We start from the raw sequence: 24,916 nt of genomic DNA on the forward strand, positions 1-24,916 counted from the left end.
GCACACCTTCTTTTTTTTTTAAAGAAATATTTATTGATTTTTCAGCAATTTACAAATTATACAACATTCCACTCAAAAACACGAGTGTAAAAGTAACACAGTAGAACATGTGTGGTATACAGTGGGTGGAGTAATGGCCCATACAACTGAAATCAAAGCAAATGAACCGAGGTGTCAAGAGACCATAACTAATGTCAGCCAAGAGAGAAGGGAGGGAGGGAAGGGGGGAGGGGGGGGGAGTGGGAGAGGCGAGAGCAGAGTGAATGCCCTGCGGGGAGAGGGAACAAGCGGGGTATAGCAGTAGAACTGGAAGAGAGGGAAAGGAAGGAGGAGGAACATGGGGGGTAAGGAAAGGAGGGAGGGGTGATCAGGTTAGCAGACATATCAGTATCAAAGAGTTATCTAGGTATATCACATATGTTTGATGACCAACTACAGCCAGAGGGGTGAAAAAAGGGGGGAAACAAGGACAAGGCTAGATGATCTTTCAGCAGGTAGTAATAGTATAGGGTAATTGAAACCATCTACATAATCCAGGAGGAGGGGGGGGGGGGAGAGAAGTGGGAGTCAAGGGAGTATTCTAGTGAGCCGTATCAGCCTCTAAGGTAAATGGAGGTGGAGAAGTGTTCGGGTGGAAAAGGACCAAGTACGCCTGCCATTTCCTCCAGAACTTAATTTGGTTGGACTTGAACACAGACAGGTCCAGACGATCCTTGGTAAGCAGGCTATCCAAGTCCGATTGTAGCTCTTTCACAGTGGGTGGGGAGGGGGATATCCAGTGTCTGAGAATAGTCCTACGGGCAAGCATTAGTCACGTAGAGATCCAGGCTTTATGGGCAAGCAGTATAGACGCCTGGGTTTTATCATGTGTGACATAAGCAAGCGGAGGGTTATTGTCCAAAAGTCCAAACAACAGTGGAAGGGGATTTTTCGTGGGTTGGAGGCCCGTGACCCTATGTATCAGAAGTTCCACACTGTTCCAGAAGGAAGACACAATCGGGCAACTCCACAGCCGGTGGTGTAACGTAGGGCGGTGCGCTGAGCACCAGGAGCATCCTTGGAATGGAATATGCAGGGGAGAGGACGAGAAAGGAGAGTAGGCATGGTGGAGTATTTTCAATTGCTGCTCCCTCCAAAATTCGTTAGTGTTGAAGGCACATGTGGTGATATACCCCGCTATCAAGAGCCGCTTGGAGCCAGTAATATTCAGGGCCTTGTCCCATGAAGATTTGGTGAAGTCCGGTCGTGTGTCCAGTATTGTGGCCTGAAGAGGACGGTAGACGAGTTTAGAATGTTCCACAGATAGGATGGTATCCAAGATGGAAGGCAGGAATCGCTTTGATCTGTCCCTGCACAAAGCCATGGCATGGGAGGTGACCTGACGTATATGTAGGAAATGGTGAACAGGGAGTTTATACAGGTGTTGCAGGTCTTCGAAGGGGAGAGGTGCACCCGTCTTCGAGTCAAATAATTGAGCAAAAGTCCTTAGTCCTTCCTGGGCCCAGGTGGAGTAGACGCTTTCCAGTTCCATTGAGCACAGGGACGGGTTTCCCGCTATAGGGAGATGTTGGGATATGTACTGCGGCAGACCCAACTTTTTCCTAATCTCCCTCCAAGCCACAAGAGTATCTCGGAACAAGATATTTGACCTGAGATCCGGGGGAAGATCCTTTAGTTTGCTATGCAGGAGCCCTGCTAGGGAAAAAGGGACCGGGATTTGTGATTCCAAAGAAAAATTTGAGAACCTAGAAGACCCCTTTAGCCAATCCATACCCACTCTCAACAGGCAAGATAAATTGTACAGTCTAATATCGGGTAGGTTTGCGCCCCCAAGTGACTTGGGGGGGTATAGTTTGGGGAGAGAGATCCTTGACCTTTTGGTTTTCCACAAGAACCTGGAAAGGGATTTGTGTAAGGTGTTAATGTCAGTGTGTTTAATAAGCAGTGGAAGTGTCTGCATGAGGTATAACACTTTAGGGAACGTGACCATTTTATAGAGGTGACACCTGCCTAGGAGAGACAACGGAAGGGAGACCCAATTATCTAGTTCTACAGCCAGTTTCGCTATCAATGGGGTATAGTTTAATTGGTACAGGGAGTCGGGTGATTTACCTATATGAATACCCAAGTACTTAATACTGGTTTTGGCAATGGCAAAGGGGGATTTCGAGGTCCACCCCAGAGAGCGCAGTTGGCCGAGAGGAAGTATTTCACTCTTCGTGTAGTTGATTCGCAGACCTGAGCACAATTTAAATCTATCGAATATATCCTTGACATGGTGCATGTCTCGTTCCGGGTCGGAGGTGAACAATAGAATATCATCTGCGAATAGGGTAGATTTAATTTCCTCTCGACCAATCCGAATGCCCTTCAGGGGGGAAGTGAAGGACAAGTGTCTGGAGAGGGGTTCTAAAGCTAAATTGAACAATAGTGGGGAGAGGGGGCAGCCCTGCCTGGTCCCCTTGTGCAGGGGGATGGGTTCTGATATAATATTAGAGGTTACAACATTAGCCGTAGGGGATGCATACATCGCCGATATGAGGTGGAGGAAGGGGCCTGAGAAGCCGAATTTTTGGAGGGCCAGGCGTAGCCACTGAAAACTAACATTGTCGAATGCCTTTTCGGCATCCAACGTGATAATGGCATAGTTGTTAGAGGGGTCGGCTCGTGCTTGCGCCAATACTGCCAGGACCTTGCGAATGTTAGACGTCGCAGAGCGCCCCTTGGTAAAACCCGCCTGGGATGGATGGAGGAGAGATGGCATGACCACGGCCAATCTGGAGGCTATAATTTTCGATAAAAGTTTAGCATCTAGGTTGATGAGTGAAATCGGGCGATAGGAGCCCGGCTCCGTAGCAACCTTTCCAGGTTTCGGGATGAGCTTTATGAAAGCCTGCGAGCCCGTGGGCATGTACCTCCCTCCATCCATGATATGTTGAAAGACATTAGTCAACGTGGGGGTAAGCAAGGATTTGGTCAGCTTGTAAAACTCGGACGTGTACCCGTCCGGTCCGGGGGCCTTGCCAGGGGATAGGGATGCAACGAAAGACATTACCTCCTCAGTGGTGAGGGGCGCATTCAGGGCAGACAATTGATCTGACGTTATCCGTGGAAGATGAACCTCCTCTAGAAATTTATTGGCTTCCTCGACATTTATCGGATCAGGGCCATATAGCTTAGCATAAAATTGCTGCATGACAGAGTTAATCCCTTTCGGGGTGTCAATTAATGCCCCCGACTGGTCTTTGAGGGAGGTGATATGGGTTGGAGTGAAGGGGCCTCTGCACAAACGGGCCAGAAGTTTGCCAGACTTATTGCCGTACTTATGGTATTGGAGATCTTGGACAGAGCGATGGAATTGTTCGTGTGCCATTGCCCACTCATCAAAGCATCGCTTAGCTTCCTTCCAGCGGGCTCTGCGGGCAGGAGTATCTTGCTGCAGGAGTTCGGAATGGGCAGAGCGCAAGTTGGCGCTAGCGGTCTGATATTTAGTCTCCGCAGTCCGCTTGTATGCCGATGCAAAAGCGATGATTCTGCCCCTAAGGACAGCTTTTCCGGTCTCCCACAGCAAGACAGGGTCAGATGAGTGAGATTCATTATCACGCAGGAATTCTTCCCAGGTGCGGGTCAGGATCGACAAGATGTCAGCGTTATTAGCAAGATAAGACGGAAATCTCCAGGGTGTACGGGCAGAGGGCGATTCTGACAAGGACAGGTCGACCAAAAGGGGGGAGTGGTCAGAGATTACCAAATCGGAGATTGAAGGGTCGTGCAGCGTAGGAAGGATGGGTGCGGTGCAAAGGAAATAATCTATGCGTGAAAACGTGCCATGGGGGGAGGAATAGAAGGTATATTCTTTGTCTGTGGGGTGCGCTAGGCGCCACACATCAGTCAAATGAAGACTGTCAGCAAACGCCGACAGCGTAATGCCTGAGGAATGGGCATGGGGGACACCTGCAGGTGACTTCAGTGACCTATCTTCTGTAGGGTTCATGACCACGTTGAAGTCGCCACCAACCAACAGGGGGAGGTGGGCGTATGGGGCCAGTACGCCCGTGAGGGTATGGAAGAAGGCGTGCGTCGGAGGTGTGGGGGCATACACGTTGGACAGGATGATGTCCTTAGGGCCATGGGATAATTTAAGGACCTGTATCCTGCCCTGGTCATCGGTGTATAGGGGGGTGCAATCATGTGTAAGGCGTTTATGTATCAATATGAGAACACCAGCTTTACCTTTGGGCGCAGTCGAGCCATAGACTCGGCCCACCCAAAGCTTGCGCATACGTTCGATATCGGCTGAGGAAAGGTGGGTTTCCTGCAACATGGCGATGTCGGCTTTGAGACGCTTTAACTGCCTAAGGATAGCCATGCGCTTATTAGGCGATCGAAGGCCCTTGACATTCCAGGAGACTATCCGGAGATTAAGGGGGATCATAAGGAAGAGACCTTACAATATGGATTGATAAGGTGGCGGGAGGGGAGAGGGTAAGCCACTGGCTGTATGTGGCAGTACAAAAGCACTTAAGGGTGATATACCATGTCCCTGGTGAGGTGAGTATGGATACGGCCCTAACCTGGCCTAAGGAAGCTGGAACAGGGGTAAACCAGCAATAACATAGTGAATAGTAATACATCACAACACACAAGAGTATAAGCATTGACTTCTCTTTTTTCCACATGAGACTCACATAGCCCGCAGCGTTACCGGCGTTGAGGCTGAGTCCACTCGCCATCGGAGAAATGTGCACACCTTCTTATAACTGGGGATGTAGCTGTGTTGAGAATTAAGCAATCACATTTAAACTCGTGTTAAATAGGAGTCAGTACACACCTGCCATAATTTAAAGTGCCTCCGATTTACCCCAAATGGGGTTCAGCTGTTCTACTAGGTCTTTCCCGGCATTTTCTTAGTCGCATCCTACAGCAAAAGCCATGGTCCACAGAGAGCTTCCAAAGCATCAGAGGGATCTCCTTGTTAAAAGGGATCAATCAGAAGAAGGGTACAAAAGAATTTCCAAGGCATTAGTTATACCATTGAACACAGTGAAGACAGTCATCAAGTGGAGAAAATATGGCACAACAGTGACATTACCAAGAACTGGACGTCCCTCCAAAATTGATGAAAAGGCGAGAAGAAAACTGGTCAGGGAGGCTGCCAAGAGGCCTACAGCAACATTAAAGCAGCTGCGAGCTGGCAAGTACTGGCTGTGTGGTACATGTGACAACAATCTCTCGTATTCTTCATATGTCTGGGCTATGGGGTACAGTGGCAAGATGGAAGCCTTTTCTTACAAAGGAAAATATCCAAGCCCGGCTTAAATTTTCAAAAACATATCTGAATTCTCTCAAAAGCATGTGGGAAAATGTTTTATGGTCTGATGAAACCAAGGTTAGCCATAATTTCAAAAGATATGTTTGGCGCAAAAACAACACTGCACATCACCAAAAGAACACCATACCCACAGTGAAGCATGGTGGTGGTAGCATCTTTCTTTGGGGCTATTTTTCTTCAGCTGGAACAGGGGACTTAGTCAAGGTAGAGGAAATTATAAACAGTTCCAAATATCAGTCAATATTGGCACAAAACCTCCAGGCTTCTGCCAGAAAGCTGAATATGAAGAGGAACTTCATCTTTCAGCATGACAACGACCCAAAGCATACATCCAAATCAACAAGGGAGAAGCTTCACCAGAAGAAGATTAACAAAATTAAAAGGTGCTTCAACAAATTATTAGTTTAAGGGTGTGCACACTTATGCAACCATATTATTTTAGTTTTTTTATTTTTATTTCCCTCCACCTAAAATATTTCAGTTTGTTTTTCAGTTAAGTTGTACAGTTTATAGGTCACATTAAAGGTGGAAAAAGTTCTGAGATGATTTATCTTTGTCTCATTTTTTTACATCACAGAAATCTGACATTTTAACAAGGATGTGTAGATTTTTTATATCCACTGTAGCACAGATACTTAGGATCAGAAGCATTCCACATGCCTAGAGTTCCAGATGTCTACGCGACCTTCAGCACACCAATAGTTGGTCTGCTCTGCTTAAACAGTTGTAAGAGTGTCCAGTATATCTTAAGACAATACCAAAGTTGAACCAGTCAATTTTGAGTGTAGATACATATCATTACCCTCTTCCTGACCGCACTATAGCCAAATGATGGCTACACACAGTTGTACATTATCGGGAAGACGTCCTGCCAGAACCCTGCCTTCATGTGCGCCCCCAGGGCAAGCATCAGGAGAGCTCTGTGGTCATTGTGTCCTTTGGATTGGGGTACAAGGCCATTTACAGCGGCCTTTTACCATGTGATCAGCTGTGTCCAATCACAGTGTAAACATGATTTGCCGATTATCGGCAGTCCTTTCTTCACGCTGACAGCGCGTGAGGAAAGCCGGTAAGTGGCAATCCACACAGGGGACATCTACACTGATAATCAGGGCACTGATCATCAGTGCAGCCCCATCAGTGCAGCTTCATCAGCACACATTAGCGAGGGAGAAAAATTACTTGTTTACAAAATTTTTAATCTAAACCAGGAAAAAAAACAGTGGTGATTAGGCACCACGAAAAGAAAGCTCTCTGTCTCAAAAATTAAGTTTCTTTTGGGTGCAGTGTTGCATGACCGCACAATTGTCATTCAAAGTATGACAGCGCTGAAAACTGACTTGGGCAGGAAGCGTTGTGGGCAAGTGGTTAATGTCTCTTTGATTTCAGACCAATCACCTGAACCTATAGATAACAACAAATTGACATATTTAGGGGAGAGGTTTGGGGAATAAAAAAATAAACACTCATACCACTGATACTGCAGCTGTCCCCCGCCAACTCATGACCACTGACCACTCAGTTCTCTGTCTGCTCTGAGCAGAGAGTGGCGACTGTCGGTCACTGGTCTGCTCCTCCAGCACTCACTGGAGCGCCAGGCTAGAGGAGGGGAGGGTGCAGCTGGCTTCAGCTCTCAGCCATGTGCAGAATGCTGGGGCCAGCTGTCAGGCATCTGGGCGAATCCCAACAAAATGATTGGGATCCTTACAAAGCACTGTCAACCAACAGCAGACTCTAGCCTGTTTTCAGCTGATTCTGGGTCACAGGAGAGCAAAAGAAAGTGCACTTATGTGACCCAGAAGAGAAGTATGGCCAAAAAACCTTCAGCCATACTTCTTTTAAAGTCCTTCCCGCTCATCAAGCAGGTGCAGCAGTATATAGTGTTGTATTGGCTCTGTCAGCAATCAGTTTATTTTGTGCTTTCCTTAGTGAGATCTGGGCTCGATTCTTGGCATTTGAGAGTAATATTGGAGATCTAGCGAGTATTCTGAAAGTAGAGAAGAGGAGATATACTGCATTTAAAGAGGAGTATGAGGGGAAGGAGACAGCGCTACTTGTAGACAGGTACAAGTTCATGGATCTGTACCCATGTTCTGCAAGCGAACTCAAAGCCTTAGGATATAAGGTATGTCTAAATGAATGCTATATACATCATTGTTGATTCCATCCCAAATCTTTTGCACTCTTTATGCCTGTACCTTTCTTTATTCTGTACCTGACTCAGTTATTTCTCACTTTTTCACCTTTCTTTGCTTTGTTTATGACTTTCCTTATTTGTTATCACATCCTCTGTCTCCAAGTTAAAAGCTTTTCTTCTCTCTTTTCTTTTGCCCGAGCTTCATTATTCTTGTTCCTTCCAATCTCTCTCTAAACTGATTTTGTTTTCAGTTCCCCTTTCCCTTCTTTCATTGCCTCATAATTCTCTATACTTGAGCTAGTTTTTTTTTGGTAATGACAATATGTACCAATTTTTCTAGGATGTCTCCCGTGCCAAATTAGCATCTATGATCCCAGACCCAGTGGTGGCTCCTTCCATAGCCCCATCTTTAAAGGATGAGATTGACAGAAAACCAGAATACCCAAAGCCAGACACCAGCCAGATGATTCCTTTTCAACCAAGACACCTAGCTCGTAAGTCATCACCAACATTTTAATAGTTGTGTGTATAATTACACAAAATCTTTAGAAGCTCCTTTAAAGGCTCAAGATTTTTGTGCATGAAGGCAAAACACCTTCTGTGTGCAGCAAGTTAGGATCAGGTTTTTTTGCTAGAAAATTACTTAGAACCACCAAACATATATTTCTTTTTAGCAGAGACCCTAGCGAATAAAATGGAGATCATTGCAATATTTTTTATCACACTGTATTTGCGCAGCTGTCTTACAAATGCAATTTTTTTTTTAAAAATATGCTTTTTTTTAAATTAAATAAGAAAACCATAAAGTTAGCCCAATTTTTTTTCTATAATGTGAAAGATAATGTTACGCCGAGTAAAGAGCTACCCAATATGCTTCAAAATTGCGCATGCTCGAGGAATGGCGACAAACATTGGTACTTAAAAATCATCATAGCCGACATTTTAAACATTTTTACAGGTTACCAGTTTAGAGTTGCAGAGGAGGTCTAGGACTAGAATTATTGCTCTCGCTCTAACGATCGCGGCGATACCTCACATGTGTGGTTTGAACACCCTTTACATATGTGGGCGCGACTTGCGTATGCGTTCGCTTCTGCACGCGAGCTAACAGGGACGGGCGCTTTCATTTATTTTTTTTCCTATTTATTTTTTATTTTATTTTTACACTGTCCCTTTTAAAAAGAAAATTTTCATCACTTTTATCATCTTGCCCTCACTCGACTTCCTGCCTAGGAGGAGAGAAGACCGGATCGCTTTCCCCGCTTACCGTTCCGGTAAGCGGGGGAAACGACCGGGAAGCGGCGGGGGGTGGGGTGCACCTCTTCCGCTGCCCATAAAGGTGATCCCGCGGCAAAGAAATCCTGGGGTTATGGCAGCTATCTGCCATTCGTGGACCCTTGGTCGGTGTACCCTTTGCGGGGCCTCAGTGGCGGCCTCCCCTGATTGTTATGTTTTCGGGGGGAGCTTGGTATCTCCGTCCATACACCCTGAGTGCTCAGATAGTGAGGAGGATTCCTCTGCTCCTCTAGCCACGCATGAAAAGGCGCTGTTGGATGCACTGTTTGTATCAGTGCCTGACACTTTGAAAATGGAGGTTGCGACTGATGCTGCGTCGGAGGCGTCAGTTTCTTTTGGCAGCCACAGGCCCTCCAAAGCGGCGACGGTGTTCCCTTTTCCGCTCACTTTGACAACATTGCCACAAAACGGTGGGGTTGTCCAAAACGCAATGATTATAAGCGCTTTTTGCTTGCGGTGTCCTTATGAGGATAACTGCGTTAAAGGTGGATGGTCCCACCTGTAGTGGACTCATCGGTTTAAAGGTTAAATAAAGCCCGTTGAGGAATCCCCGGCCTTTAAAGATTCGGCTGATAGGAGGGCAGAGCCTCTGGCCCGCCATATGTTCACTGTGGCTGGTTCAGTACTTAGGCCGGTATTTACTATTGCCTTGGTGTCGCAAACTCTGACTGAGTGGGCTAAACATATATGCTGGGATCTGGAGGGGAAACCACTCCCCCTGTCTTTGCGGAGCTGGTGGATCAGTTGATCCAGGGGCTACAGTTTATCTGTGATGCATTTTTTGGATGCGGCTCCTTTGATTTCTAGGCTGTCGGTATCGGCAGTGGTCCTTCGGCGTATTATCTGGCTGAACTGCTGGTCTACGGACCAGATTTTAAGGAAGGCCTTATCTGATCTCCTCCTTGGAGGGATAGAGGTTTGTCTGAGTTGGTGATTCCTACGCTGTTAAAAGCTAGGAAATCTACTTCTAGGAAGATCTATGGTACGTGGAAGACGTACATTGTCTCTTGGGGTTCAACCTCGCTCCTTCTCTGTGGATCGGATCTTAACCTTCCTTCAACGGGGGGTTTAACAGATATTGCCCTTGAGTACCATCAAGGGCCAAATATCGGTTTTTGGCAGTCTTTTTCTAACGACCTTTGGCCACACACTCCCTGGTGCGTACCTTTTTTTTCAGGGTGTCCGACATTTGGTTCCTTCAGTGCTCACGGACAGACCTCACAAAGGGTTGTCCGCTTCTTTTGCGAGCATTTCCAGATGCATCAGACAGTGATTCAGGCCTATTGCATCAAGGGTCAGGTTCCTCCTTTCCCTGTCAAGGCGCAATCTACTAGGGCATTTGGTGTCTCCTGGGCTTTCCGTCATCCAGCGTCAGTTACGCAGGTTTGCAAGGCAGCCATCTAGCTGTCGGTGCACACTTTTACACAGTTTTTTTGTAAAGTGGATGTGTTGGCATCTGCAGATGCTTCTTTTGGTCGCAAGGTTTTGCAGGCTGCTGTTAGAGGACCTGGTCCTCTTTGAGGGTGTGTTGTTTTTTTTCAGGTGAGCCCCAGTTGTTTATGGTTGAGCTCCTGGTTGGCTATGGTTAGCCTTGGGAATTGATTTCTGCTGTTACCCACCCCTCATGTTTGACACTGCTTTAAGATGTCCCAATGGTTAAGAAGATTCGGGAGCTGTGTCCGTCAATAAACGAAAGAGAAAATGGGATTTTTGACTTACCGTAAAATCCATTTCTCTGATGTTAATTGATGGACACAGCACCCACCTCTCTGGGGAGTTGGCTTTCTTCTGACACTGCTTGTAACAAAACTGAGTGCCTATAGCTGAGAGTAGGTGTATACCCCCTGGGACTGCCCATAGGCATAGTCAAGCTTTTTCCTGCCTCGTGTCCTACTCCTGTATGGGACAGTATAACCCAATTTTTTTTTTTATTAAAAATATTGAAATGGAAAGACCTTCCTTTGCTGTAGTCCATCACCCAGATGTGCAAGGGGTAAACATAAGTAATTTATATATCTATGTGCCATTAAGAGGAGAAGTAAAGCCATAACTATATAAAATATGTAATATTCTTCAAAGCAGTAAGTTGTCAACACTTTGCACACTTCTCAGATATGAGACAAAAAAAAATTCTCTGAATGAGGCACCCCAGGAGCTATATCGGAATTACTAAACTCTTTGTTGGCAGCTCACAGGTTTAAGTGAAGGTTACTTGGAATGTGTGTTTCCCTTATACCTTTTCTTGGTGGATAAAGTAGATTATGAAGTTAGAGGTATATGTGTGCTGTTCATCACATATCTCTTTGGTGACTGAACGGCTCAGGATTATGATTGATCAACCAGCATGTCCTATTTTTCAAGCGATTATTGCCTGCGGCTATAGTCACTAGCAGTGAATAATGGCTGTGTGTTCTCCTGATAGGGACGTCTCCTCCTGCCCAACACCTTGCCACTGTCATGAGAACACAATAGCTTAGTGGGAAGAATTGAGCATTTTGGTTACAGGAAAATAAATCGCACCATCTATGGCCAGCTTAACTGTGCCAAAGATGTTTGGCTGCACAACACACTATGGTTTAGACAATTGCTATAATGTTTTAGTAATCCTGATGTGCAGTATGTATGTGAAGAAGCATCTAATATTGAAGGTGTAACAATGCCCAGTTGCATGACAGCTCTCTATTATGTGTTCTGTAGCTCCTGGACTTCACCCAGTGCCTGGAGGAGTGTTCCCAGTGCCTCCTGCTGCTGTGCTATTAATGAAGCTGCTTCCTCCACCCCTGTGTTACCAGGTACATGAGTGGTATATTCCTCTCATTTCTATGCCTTTCTCCTTTTGTCTTCCTTTCTAAATAATACTGCAATGTTCTCTGCTGTGATCTTCTTATCTATAGGAAAAAGGGAAAGATTCTTAGAAGTATGTTTGCCACATCCCCTGAGACTACTTTCTTCCTGTTAACACCTGGATTTTTGGCAGTTTTTAAAACCTGTAGAATGGGGGGGGGGGGGGGGGTGATCTGTATATATTTCCAGCAGCGTATACACTTTTTCTCATCTCTCCTTAAATGTTAGTGACAGTCTAACATGTCACTATTCTATTGCTAGATTGGAAGAAAACACTCATAACCCCTTATCACACACTGGCATCACTGTATACCGCATTATGGGAAAGTAGTTATACCTGTTGTATGTTTGACCTTTATTCAGTTTACTTTGCAAACATAATGCCGTCTATTAATATTTAGCCAAAGATGATGAAAACTTGACAATTTTGGCAGTTGGGGATTATTTACCAGACCTGTCCTGTGCTTGATATCCATACATCTATTCTGCGTTTCAGAGCATACTGACATCTGCCTGTCATACACCCTAAACTGGTTTAATGCTACCTACATTTTTTCTGTATCATTCCAACCAGTAATGGCGACCCAGTAAAGGGCACTGTCAGTCAGAATAGAATATTCATTGCATTTTTTTTTGCTTCTCTGCTTTGAAATCCATCATACAGACCTATGAAGATGCAGTGGGGTTTGGCCCTTCATGCCCCTTTAAATGAAGCATAGTTTTATTAACTGTTTTTCTTTTGTTATAAATTCTTTATAAACCATAAAAATGCAGAATAGAAGCACCAGACCAAAACTGGGAGAAAGCGAATTGTTGGTTAAAAAATAAGTAATATTAAAAAACAAGCCACACGTTTTAGGGGCAACAGCACTTCCCCTTCATCAGGGCTATAAGAATGAGCAAAAAACATAATCGTCTTCACAGTCCTAGTGATGAGAAATTGTGTCTAGATATGCATATAAGTATATACACTACATTGTCAAAAGTATTGGGACGCCTGCTTTTACAGCTGCCAACTTTAGTCTGTAGGGTTCAATATTGAGCTGGCCCTACCTTTGCAGATATAACAGCTTAAATTCTTCTGGGAAGGTTGTCCACAAGGTTTAGGAGTGTTTCTATGGGAATGTTTGACCATTCTTCCAGAAGTGCATGTGTGAGGTCATGCACTGATGTTGAACTAGAAGGCCTGGCTCCCAGTCTCTGCTCGAATTCATCCCAACAGTGTTCTATCAGGTTGAAGTCAGGACTTTATGCAGGCCAGTCAAGTTCCTCCATCCCCAACTCGTTCATCCATCTTTTCATGGACCTTGCTTTGTGCACTGGTGCGCAGTCATGTTGGAACAGGAAGGGGCCATCCCCAAACTGTTCACACAAAGTTGGGAGCATGAAATTGTCTAGATGTCTTGGTATGGTGACGCCTTAGGAGTTCCCTTCACTGGAACTAAGGGGCCCAAGCCCAACCCCTGAAAAAAAACCCCATGCCATAATCCCCCCTCCACCAAATGATTTGTACCAGTGTACAAAGCAAGGTTCAGTACAGCTGTCTGCCCATACCTCCCATACAGACAGTTACTGAATTGCGGGAAGAATCATTGAGCTACAATAGCACTCATCAATACCCTTGCAGTACAGGAGGAGAGTTTCAAGCCATCTGTCAAAGTGGAAGACATGACTTCTAGTGTATTCTTTCACAAAGCTGTGTGAATGAATGATGAGGCTGTGTGGGCAGAGCGGGGACTGAAGCGCAGTAGCATGCTACATGTTACACCCTATATACGGGTGAAACCTGTAACGTTACAAAAAGTCAACTTCTTTAAACTTTCTTATAGATCCTTTGATAGTCACTTGGCTATAACATGTTTACAGTAAGTTTAACGTTGTATAGAAGGCGTTCTCAATACTGTACATGTCTAGACTGTTACACCTTCAGGACATGAGCTTTATTTTTTTTATTTTTTTTTTTAGAGAGTTCAAACATAGATTAATTAGAAATCTAAAGAGCAGGAGGGGGCATAGGAAGGGCTAGGTACAGGGGGTTGGGGACAGGTGAGTTGAAACCAAATTATAGGAGAGCAAGGAGGGGATGGGTAAGAGTTTGCAGAAGGGGTAGGTTCTACACCTTCAATCCCAAGCTGCCCAATTAATCTTGCAAACCCCCAGAGGATTTCATGTTGGTCTTGTAAGAGCTGTCTAAAGATATTTACATTCAGGGGTAGGGGTGAATTAATTCCAGTAGAATTTGACATGTACCCTTGTCTGAGAAAATGAAATTCTGCATTCACTGAATGTCATTCACCTTGGCCAGGCACATAACAATTTTAGGAGAGCGTTTTTGTATCTGAAGGAGTCTCTTTTAAACTGTACCTTGTTCAAATTTATGTCCATACTGTATCTTAACTGTCATCTAACATGTAAACCCTAACAATGAACTTCTCCTATTTGTTCTTCTCATTCTCTGGATGTTAGGCTGATACTAACAATTCCGTTTTCTGAGCCACTGACCTGGAACATATAGAATGACCCCTTTACAGCATTACAGGTCCTTGGCTCAAAATGATTAAAGCCAGATAGAACCAGAAAGCTAGCATTTCCAAAATGAAGGCAGCAACTCCATACTTTTCTTATGACAAGCGCGTGCTTAAAAGGTCAAAACTGGGATATATATAATATATATATATACATACATACATACATACATACATACAGGCATACCCTGCTTTGCCTTCCCTCACTTTGTGTACACTCGTGAATACCTGCACATTGGTGTCTATGGGAAATCTTGGTCAGCTTGACATGGCACTGCTCCTGAACCGAGAGGTGTTCCCCAACATACCTGATTTTGAGGTCGGCCAGCTTGCCTAGGTAATCTAACTGTCGTAGTCCTCTGTCTCCTTAACGTATTCCTCAAGTTTGGTGTCACTGTCACTTTTGGTTCGGGAGCAGTGCCATGTCAAGCTGACCAAGATTTCCCATAGAGCTAGTGTATTTACCTACATTGAAAAGTGAAAAAAGGTATTGCTTCACTTTTAAGTCCATTTTCATTTTACATACATGCTCTGGTTCCATTGTGTACTTAAAAGTGGGGTATGTATGTGTGTGTATGTATGTACAGTGCCTTGCGAAAGTATTCGCCCCCTTGAACTTTTCAACCTTTTGCCATATTTCAGGCTCTGCAGTTCATCCAGAGTGATCATGGGCCTCTTGGCTGCATCTCTGATCAGTCTTCTCCTTGTATGAGCTGAAAGTTTAGAGGGACGGCCAGGTCTTTGTAGATTTGCAGTGGTCTGATACTCCTTCCATTTCAATATTATCGCTTGCACAGTGCTCCTTGGGATGTTTAAAGCTTGGGAAATCTTTTTGTATCCAAATCTGGCTTTAAACTTCTCCACAACAGTATCTCTGACCTGCCTGGTGTGTTCCTTGTTCTTCATGATGCTCTCTGCGCTTTAAACGGACCTCTGAGACTATCACAGTGCAGGTGCATTTATACAGAGACTTGATTACACACAGGTGGATTCTATTTATCATCATTAGTCATTTAGGTCAACATTGGATCATTCAGAGATCCTCACTGAACTTCTGGAGAGAGATTGCTGCACTGAAAGTAAAGGGGCTAAATAATTTTGCACGCCCAATTTTTCAGTTTTTTATTTATTAACAAAGTTTGAAATATCCAGTAAATTTAATTCCACATCATGATTGTGTCCCACTTGTTGTTGATTACAGTTTTAAATCTTTATGTTTGAAGCCTGAAATGTGGCAAAAGGTCGAAAAGTTCAAGGGGCTGAATACTTTCCCAAGGCACTGTATGTATATATATATATATATATATAAGTCCCAACAGTACCTCTTCTTTACCACAAGATAGCATCAGTCTTCCTTCATGGTCCCACCCCCAGAGCACCATCACCACATCATTCTTCACACTGTACTAATGCAGAGAGCAGCGCTGGTATCAGTGGTGCTTTGGGGAGACCCCAGAGCATGGAGTTGGCCTTTTAAGGAAGCCTGTGAGGACAGAAATATGGTAGCTGTCATTGATGAGTTTATTTTTGCGGGGGGATGGGGTTGGGAGCTGTCCTCCTGATCCAGGCTCCACTACTCTGAGTTAATGACCTGCATGCTAAAAGGGAGTTCAGTTTTCAAATTGTAGTGGCTACATCCTTGATCCAGGAGACTGGCTCACTATCAAAGCCAGGATTGGGATGCCAGATCTGTTGTTGCTTTTATGAAGATAAGTTACCACTGATAGCTCCTTTATTTCTATCGTAACTTCGGCAGTTTTAACATTCATTATTCTTAGTATGAAGATGTAGGCACAAAAAATAACTGCTTTTATTTTTTTCACAATAGGGTCCTTTTGTGCAGGTGGATGAAGTTATGGAGATCTTTCGCAGGTGTAAGCTTCCAGATAGTAAGTATTGGTTCGGCCTGCTAAAAATATTTTAAACAATTACACTGGTTTAAGCTTGAACAGAGCTTCACTGACCGTTGCATTGTAGACCTCTGATACCCACATGTACATCTAATCTAGCTGGATTCCTAAAGTAAATTCAGTTTAGAGTGAAAAAAAGATCTGAAGCAAATACTATATATTTAACATGTATGCCTCTTCTGTTAAATCTGAATTCCCAGGCAAGCAAATACAGTGCAGCTGAAACAGTTTTTATTTCTTTTTAACTATATCAAAAGTAACTTTAAAAAGGGCTTCAGGAAGCACAAATGTGTTATCTATCAGTCTAATTTAATGATTCTGCAATCTGCATGACTGTTTCATGAAACATGTCCCCATTATCCAACAACTCCTATAACACGTCTGCAGTCTCTATCTGATATTGCAGTCTCTATCTGATATTGCAGCCTCTATCTGATATTGCATCCTCTATCTGATATTGCATCCTCTATCTGATATTGCAGCCTCTATCTGATATTGCATCCTCTATCTGATATTGCAGTCTCTATCTGATATTGCAGCCTCTATCGGATATTGCATCCTCTATCTGATATTGCAGTCTCTATCTGATATTGCAGCCTCTGACAGCTTTCAGAAGCATTACATTCACTGAACATTATGTGCAGCACTTTGGTGATGTTAGGGGCCACACTTCAAATCTGGATTTGAGAAACCGCAAGGAATAAATGTAGGTTGGCTTGTTGGTATATGATTGTATACCCATTATACATATATTTAGAGGGGATTGTTGCTATTCCCTGTTTAATTGAGTTTATTATGTGTGTGTGTGCTCCTATTATCTTTTAATATAGATGTTGTTATTTACATTGTAACTAGTGACTCACAATAGGTTATTTTTCTTGTTGCCTATGAATATCAAAGTTATACCTTGGTCTAAGGTTGAGCAAGGCATCGTGGGTTACAGTGCCCATATACATTAAAAGTACTGATCCTTTAAATGAACATGTGATGCCAGTAAGGCAGACAGAATTGTAAGGGAGCCACAGAACGGCCATGTGGAAGTATATGTAAGCACAAACTTTTTTAATTTTTTTTGTATCTCTGGGGAGATACAGATGGCTTCTAGGGGGGGAGGGGGGGCAGTCCCTGCATCTAAGATGTTGGACATTAGGCTGCTCCTCCCCTATGGTCGGGGACCCAGTATGGGATTCTTAGGCGTGATTTTTGAGGTTGCATTAAAGAAATGTACACGCTTTCCCCATCAACACAGACGGTGTTAACAGGGGAATCCCTTCTGCTGAGCCATTGTCTTCTCCCGGTGGGGGAAACCGTCCGTCAGGTGAAGACTGTGAATATTGCTAGCAGCTATAGCAGCCACTTGCGATAATCGCAAGTAAATCTGGCAGGCTGGTTGTACCTAAGTTGATAGATTGATCAACTTGATACATTCAGCCTGCCCATTATTAATGGTTCAAATCTTAATAGATTAATAATCTATTGAGTTTCGAACCATCTATGGCTGACCTTAGTCTTTGCTTGTTTTTTTTTTTTTTTTAATATAGAGTAAAAGGTAGATGCTGAAGGCCTTATTGGCATTTTTTTATGTTTTTGTTTTAGGATAGATTTTTTTTTTTTTGTATTCTTTATTTTTTTTATACACTACAATATAGAAAAGAAAATATGTAAAACAGACCAGTGCTTAGTTGTGAGTTTACAACAAGAGCAATTGGAAAGGCATCATATGATACTGGATTTACATATTGCCCTAGTAGAGGAGATGATTGGCATTCTAGATCTGGGGGCATATACCAATATAGTGTGTCAATATATGTCTATCACATAACTTGCGTGATCATTTTTAGGGAAGCCCCACGGGTCTGTGCAATGGTTGGAGCAACTATTTACATAAAACTTGGGGGATAGTGGGAGAGAAAAAAAAACGGAATTTTTGTAAAATCTTACCGTAAAATTCCTTTCTCTGAGTCCTCCGACAGTCGCCTAGCTACTCCTGCGGAGCGGCATTCAATACCCAATAGTGATGACTTGGAGGAGGCGGCGACTGTCGGAAGACGTAAGAGAAAAGGGGGAATGGTGGGAAGAGGTGCCACCCACCAAGAGCGCATATGGATAGAGCCAGAAAAAACAGAGGCCCTCCTGTATGCAATGTATTATATAATTTTTTACCTTTTTGTTTAATTTTTTCTTCTCCTGACAAGTAATTTGAATGAGCACCAGTACTCAGTAGACACAAATAATTCCTTATCATTCTTGTAGGGAAGGAAGTATGGAGGCTGCAGTTTCTGACCTCTCCCTGGCTGTTATTCTGTTTCAGATCAGTTCATTGAGTCACTGACCACAAACCATTATGTACACGTGTTCTAACATTATTCTGATTTTCTGCATTATTGTTCTGGGACAGTGTCCTAGAAGTGCCAAAGCCAGAGACAGCCAGGCGCCTAGCATTTTCTGAAGAAAGCCTGAAATGGCAACGCCTTTATTTCCTTTTAATGGGTTATGTAGTTATTTGTAATCCTGATATGATTCAAGGAACTCTGTCTTTCTAGCTGTTGAAGAAGCCATTCGAGTCATTACTGGGGGCCAGGCCGAACTGATGCAGGAGACCAACGGACCAGTTGAAGTGAACACCCTGATCAATAAATCACTGAAAAGACCCAACGAAGATTCTGATGATGATGAAGACAAGGGTGCTGTAGTGCCTCCGGTTCATGACATTTACAGAGCTCGCCAGCAGAAGAGGATTCGGTGAAGCCGTGCAAAATTCAGAAAGATGCCTGAAAGAGACAGACTTGTGAACCGATGGTTTGCTCTGCCTCAAACCTTCCGCTTTAAACATTTTGTTAACAGCTCCCTGGAATTGAGTGGACGTCGGTGCTCGTGAAGAGTAAAAAGTAATTCCTGCAGAAAGGACAAGGTCTTCAGTTGTACATCCTTCATGCTTGTTTTGATGTACAGAGAAGACTCAGTGAGCTTCAGCATTTTATTTTCAAAAACTGGATGGCTTAAACAGCAAATGTTTTTTTGTTTTTGTTTTTTTAACTCAAAACAGCGTGATTCCCCAAATGGCCTCAACTTGTTTTATTTGTAGCAGGGTACCAACAGTTTTTTTTTTAAATTTGCAGCTCGGACTGTATTACATTCCTGCGCACTAGAGGGCGCCACAGCCTTTTGCCTTGGTTGGATTTTAATCGAATAAAACAGCTGCTATTTTAAAACAACACTGTAAGATAGAAAGGAGATATCACTATGAAAAAACACTTTGTTCTGTACCACTTGGACCCCTCCAAATTTGTGAAACCCACTGTTCATTTCCAGATCTTCTTTGTATTGTTCTAGTGTTGACTGTACTGCACTGCTGAGGACCCCGGGGAATTTTTGAAAAGAAAATGGTTTAAAGTGTGAGTCCAGTTTTTTTTTTAACTGTTATTTGACTGCCTGTCAGTCAGCTGTAGGTTTTTTTTTTTTTTTTCCATACATTAAATAAAATGAAATTGAATAAAGCTGAATGTGAGAGTTGATTTTGTAATACTGTAGAGGGTGTGAAAAGCTTTGTTTTGTGCACAGCGCTTTACGTGTGGCCCTGTTACAGTGCACAGTACTGGCTGCACCAAAATATCATCTGGGGACCTTAAGTCTAGGTTCACACATATGCGATGAGAGAACCAGCATGATTCGAATGGCGGTTCCCGCATTGCATCTCCCCCGAAGCCAGTTCACACTGCCCTTTGCGAACTGCTGCAGGTGTCAATACAAAGTTAATCAATAAGGTGTATATATCAGCGCGACTAAATAAAATGCCACACGCTAGTAAAAAGTAATCAATAAAATGATAGCTGCAGCCGTATCAAAATGTGTAAACCACTGCACATACAAAACTATAAAATACATACAAAAATACAGCGCTGCTGATCTCAGTAATGTGCAAATATGCAACAAAGGGTGTGCAAACAGGTGCTAATTAAATAATTAATCACAGTGTAAATGTGCTAGCAAATTAGCAAATTTAAATATAAATATTCAGAATATATATATATATAAAATAAACACATTGACCTAGATCTGTCATAGTACTGTGCAAAGTGAATAGTCCCAAAAAAATCATAAAAGTGCTATTCAAATGATCAAAGTGGATGGTAAATCCCCTGTAGAAAGACAAGATCACACAGTCTCTTCTTAGACCATGCAGTGCTCAAGTGCTCCAAACAATGGTATAAATACTCGGGAATCCCACCACCAAAATTGGATGGCTCCTCACCTTAGGTTGAGACCTGTGTGTCACCACTGGGTCATAAGCGCTTATCCTGAGGATATATGCAGGGTCACGCCACCAAGTTGGAGTCCTGAGATGCTGCAACGGTTAATGGAGGACTAGGGCTCCCCGATCCATTGTCCCGGTTAGCAGTGTGTGTTTAGAAGGAAAAGGAGAGGGAGATCTAATGCTCTCTGTATAAATCGTTTATTTAAAATATATATAAAGAAGAAGTCAAACGCCCACAGCGCATGACGATACGCATATAGGGGGCGGGGATTACAGACGGACGTGACCCAGCAGTAACACAGGAAGCGATTGTGTTGTGCAACTGTATGGCTGAATTTGCATTTGCACAGATATTGAATGTGATCTTGCACAGCAATGCAGTGCGAATCACATGCAATGTCTGACATCGCATATGTGTGAACCCAGGCTGAAGGAAGTCAAATACTGCTTCCAACTTTCTTTCCTTAGAAGGGAACCTTTCAGAATAGAAATGTGGAAGTTGTCATTGCTAATTTTTAGGTTTAAAGGTCATTTGTCAATTTACTTAATTCCAACTTCCCTTCTCTTCGTTTTCCAATTCTAACATGCTTGGTGAAAGGCTTTCCTCCCTGTTGCCCAGGGCGACACTGACGTTGCTGGGAAAATATCTCCATTGCCTGTAATGGCCCCATCCATTCTTACGGGTGAGATGTACTTATAGTAGCTTCTAGCCATCTAGTGGAAGACAGCTCACCCATTGGAATGAGCCCATGGCGCACATGTGCAGGAAAAATGAGGGGTGGGGGGTTTCCTGTCAAAGGCTGCACAGTGTTATTGGTTGGTTCTCCGTAAGGGCTATTTCACACTATCCGTCCGTAGGACGGACTCCGTTTATCTCAGTGGGGGATCGTTCCGCCGATCCCCCGCTGAGCAGGAGGATGACAGCTGTTCTCCGCGCTTTGTGCGGAGACACAGCTGTCAGTTCCCCATACATCTCTATGGGGGAATCGGATGGGAACGGACCGTCGGTCCATTCTCATCCGATCCGCTGGACAGATGGAAAATAGGGTTTCCATCCGTCCAGATTTGACGGATCGGATGTCAGCGGACATGTCTCTGTCTCTGCCATAGGGATGCATGGGGGGACCATTCAGATCCGCCAAAAAAACGGACAGGCGGATCTGAACGGTCCGCCTGTGTGAAAGGGGCCTAATACTGTTGCAGTCATACTACTGCGTTACATATATGGATTACCTATTTACAAACTTTTGTCTGCTTTTTGAAGAGTAACTCCATTTTTGTTGAGAAAAAAACATCTGGGTCATCAATGTGCATTGAACAGATTTAATCAAACCTTGTTTAGATTCCTACCTTTTGTCACTCTGAAGAAATAGCTGTTTGTCTGTGTCGATGTGCAAACTAAATGTGAATGGGAGTGACTTTCAATGGGAGTGAATTATCAATCAGCTGCTGCACTTGCTAGGTTCTAATGAGGCAAGTTGCAAGGTCTGCATTCCTTCAAATGTGATTTTCCTTGAGAGTGTCTTGTTGCAGGGGATGCCCAAAATCTGACTTATGTCTTAGTGTGCAGACTTCTGAAAAAAAAATCATTAAACCAGTTAACGCAAGCAGGAAATTACATTTATGGGAGGCATTCTGTACACCATCTGTGTACAGATGGCCTCCAGGATTCCATATTACATTTTACAGAAAATGACAGAGTTGCAGATTGAAAAGGGAATATCAATTTTAAAACATGAAATCACAATATGACTTGTGTTAAAGTTGTATCTGCTATATTATTTCTTTTTTTTTTTTTTCATTTGCTATTTTTTTCAGACAAAAGTGGAGTTACGTTTTGATTTTTATGGGACCTGATATAGAGCCATAGGATTTTGGAGTCGTAGATGTGCTTTGGAAGTATGTGTTATTTTTTTTAATGTACAATCCTTCCTGGGATGCCATCCCTATCCTTGCTTCACTACCTGTGATGTAGGTCAGCAATTCTGCATATCTATCCTGGGCCATTTATTCACTAAGTAGTAAAGCCTAGAATAGGAGTGGGAGCCCCAGAAGTGTTGATGCATATTAATGAAAGGTATTTGTCTTATCTTAAAGTGATTGTAAAGTCTCGTGTTTTTTTTTTTTTTATTAAATAACAAATATGTCATACTTACCTGCTCCTTAAAGTGGTTTTTCGCAGAGTGGCCTGGATCCTCCTCTTATCAGGTCCCTCTTCTGCGCTACTGGCCCCTCCCTTCTGTTGAGTGCCCCCACAGCAAGCAGCTTGCTATGAAGGCACCTGAGCTGAGTCCCAGCTTATTGTGTCCATTCAGACACAGAGCTGCAACCCGGCCCCACCCCCTCTCTCCTGATTGGTTGCCTGACTTTGATTGACAACAGTGGGAGCCAATTATACCACATTCCTGTCTCAGCCAGTGAGGAGGGGAGTCCCTGAGCAGCTGAGAAACTCCTGCAACATCGCTGGTCAAAGATGGGCTCACGTACGTTTTAGAGGGGCTGAGGAGGGCTGCTGCACAGCGAAGGTTTTTTATCTTAATGCATTAGGTTAAAAAAAACCTTCTGCCTTTACAATCCCTTTAAATGACTGGTTCATCCAAAGGTGATAGGTTAATGCATTCTAGTGGCCACCCGCTGGTTTCTTGAATCTCTTGGGGGTACCAGTAGGAAAATCTCTGTGCCATAGTTGCAGATGAAGCATCGCTTCTAATACAACATGGGTGAGCTGATGTAAGTGATGACTGCAGCTTTCTCCATTGCTCAGTCATAAGCAGGGGGGCACTTTGGTAGCCATGCTGTATTGCTAAAAGAATATGTCGGGGCAATATAACAAAGACGTATACAGTACACCTCTGCAAAACATGCAGCTTTTAAAGTGCGTAAACGTGCAGAAATATACAAATACAGAAAAAAATAACTGATAATCTGCCAGAAGTCCAGTGTGCTCCTGACTTCCTGTTTGGGCTGCCCTCCCCTCTAAAATTAAAAGCAACATTGTCAGCCTTGCCTGCTGGACTACAGAACTCCGCCTACCCAAACCAAGCCCCCCAACCCATCCCTCTCCACATACATACATTGATTTCTTTAACACTGCTGTCTTGACTACCAAACAGCCTGACTACACAGTGTGTGTATGAATAGTGCTCTTGGGAAATGTGGTTCTGGAGGTATGTCTACATTGATAGAAACTAATCTCCCAGCTGTTTCCCCTGCATCTGCATACATTTTACAGACCTGGTGGTGAAACCACAAGAAGTAATCAAAACGGTCTCCTGCTACAGGTACAAAACAATACAATAAATAATGCTGGGACATAATTTAGAAGACAAAAGGGGCATTTAAGGGTAAGCTCAAGTCATGCCTAGATAGAATTGTTTAACTGCAGTAGAGAAAAAGTGAGATTAGCAGCCTGGCTTTTCTGTCTGTCAGTGGTATCTGAATCACAATAATTGATTAAAACTATTACAATTCAGTTAACAGGTAACTGTATGTATCCATTTCAGCTGTGTAATTAGCTGTTTGTCTGGATTTCACCTTTACATTATTTACAGTGCACACATACCAATCATTCCTGTCATTGTACAGACATGTTCTTCTTATCTAGGAACAAGTTATTGCATATAAGTGACATAGTGTGCTCAATGTACAAAATGTGTAGGTGTGGAATGTGATTTTGATTATCAGAATTCAAGGAGATGATTAAAGGAATTAAACTATTAATATGACAAGTAATTTATTATGACCTTCTCAGTACATTTCCCAGCTGCTGTGCAGGCATATTGGTTAGACTTAAGAATCTGTGACTTCTTGGCTTAAGCCCAGGGGAGGACTGGGGCAGGGGGGCGATTGCCCCCCAGGCCGCTCTGATGCCCCATAAAAAGGCTGCACCGCCTTTGCCACAGACATGCCTAAAGGATTCCTTGTGAAGAGAAGTAAAAAGTCCCCACTGCTGACCTACTGAGTGCGGGATGAAGACAAGAACAGAGCCCAGGACTCCCCCCCCAGCATGGATGGTGTAAACTGTGTCTGAGCAGAGGGCGGTTTAATGCCCTACTGGAGACTCTCCTCCCCTGGCAACCCCCCCCAACCAAGCTTTCCCAGCTCCCCCCAACCCCCCCCCCCCCTGGTAGCCAGGTCAGGAACCCATATTTGGCCAGTGAGTAGAGAGTACCTAGAGCGGAGCTTCAGCCTGGAATGGGGGTAAGGAGGAGGCTGGGAAGAGGTAGAGTGGGAGAAGGGCTGAGTCGCTGCACCATGGGCCTCTAGTTTATACCTGTCCCCTGGGCCAAAAGATGCCAGTCAGCCCCTGCTTAAGCCTAGTACACACTATCGGTTTGGTGGGCTGAACGAAAAAAAAACTAGAGCCCAAGAAGAGCCACTGTACTATCTATCCGATCTCCCCGCTGAGCTATTGTGTTCTGACAGGGAGGCGGCTCAACCCCCCCCTTCCCCCCCCCTGCACTAGAACTCAATGGTCAGAGCTCTCAGCCATTGGTGCCCCTTCGACAGAAGCCTTCGTCGGCCTTTGTCAGACCAGCTGCTGTACACATGAGCCGAATGTCGGCCTGTTCCCATTGAACAGGCCGATACTGCCCGATATTCTGCCCATGCTTACGG

The 24,916-nt window shown here is 43.9% G+C and overlaps 1 protein-coding gene across 1 annotated transcript in view; it reads left to right on the plus strand.

Annotated features, from left to right (window-relative positions):
• CSTF3 (cleavage stimulation factor subunit 3) overlaps positions 1-19,547 on the plus strand; it is a 125,730-nt gene extending 106,183 nt beyond the window's left edge. The window contains exons 17-21 of the mRNA XM_082270832.1: positions 7,262-7,457; positions 7,810-7,963; positions 11,463-11,557; positions 15,963-16,023; positions 18,588-19,547. Of these exons, the coding sequence (XP_082126958.1) occupies positions 7,262-7,457; positions 7,810-7,963; positions 11,463-11,557; positions 15,963-16,023; positions 18,588-18,790 (709 nt within the window). The 3' untranslated portion in view covers positions 18,791-19,547. The remainder of the gene's footprint in view (positions 1-7,261; positions 7,458-7,809; positions 7,964-11,462; positions 11,558-15,962; positions 16,024-18,587) is intronic.
• Positions 19,548-24,916: the final 5,369 nt, after the last annotated feature.

This window comes from Pelophylax lessonae (genome assembly GCF_965119305.1).
Source record: "Pelophylax lessonae genome assembly, chromosome: 10".
Classification (NCBI taxonomy): domain Eukaryota; kingdom Metazoa; phylum Chordata; class Amphibia; order Anura; family Ranidae; genus Pelophylax; species Pelophylax lessonae.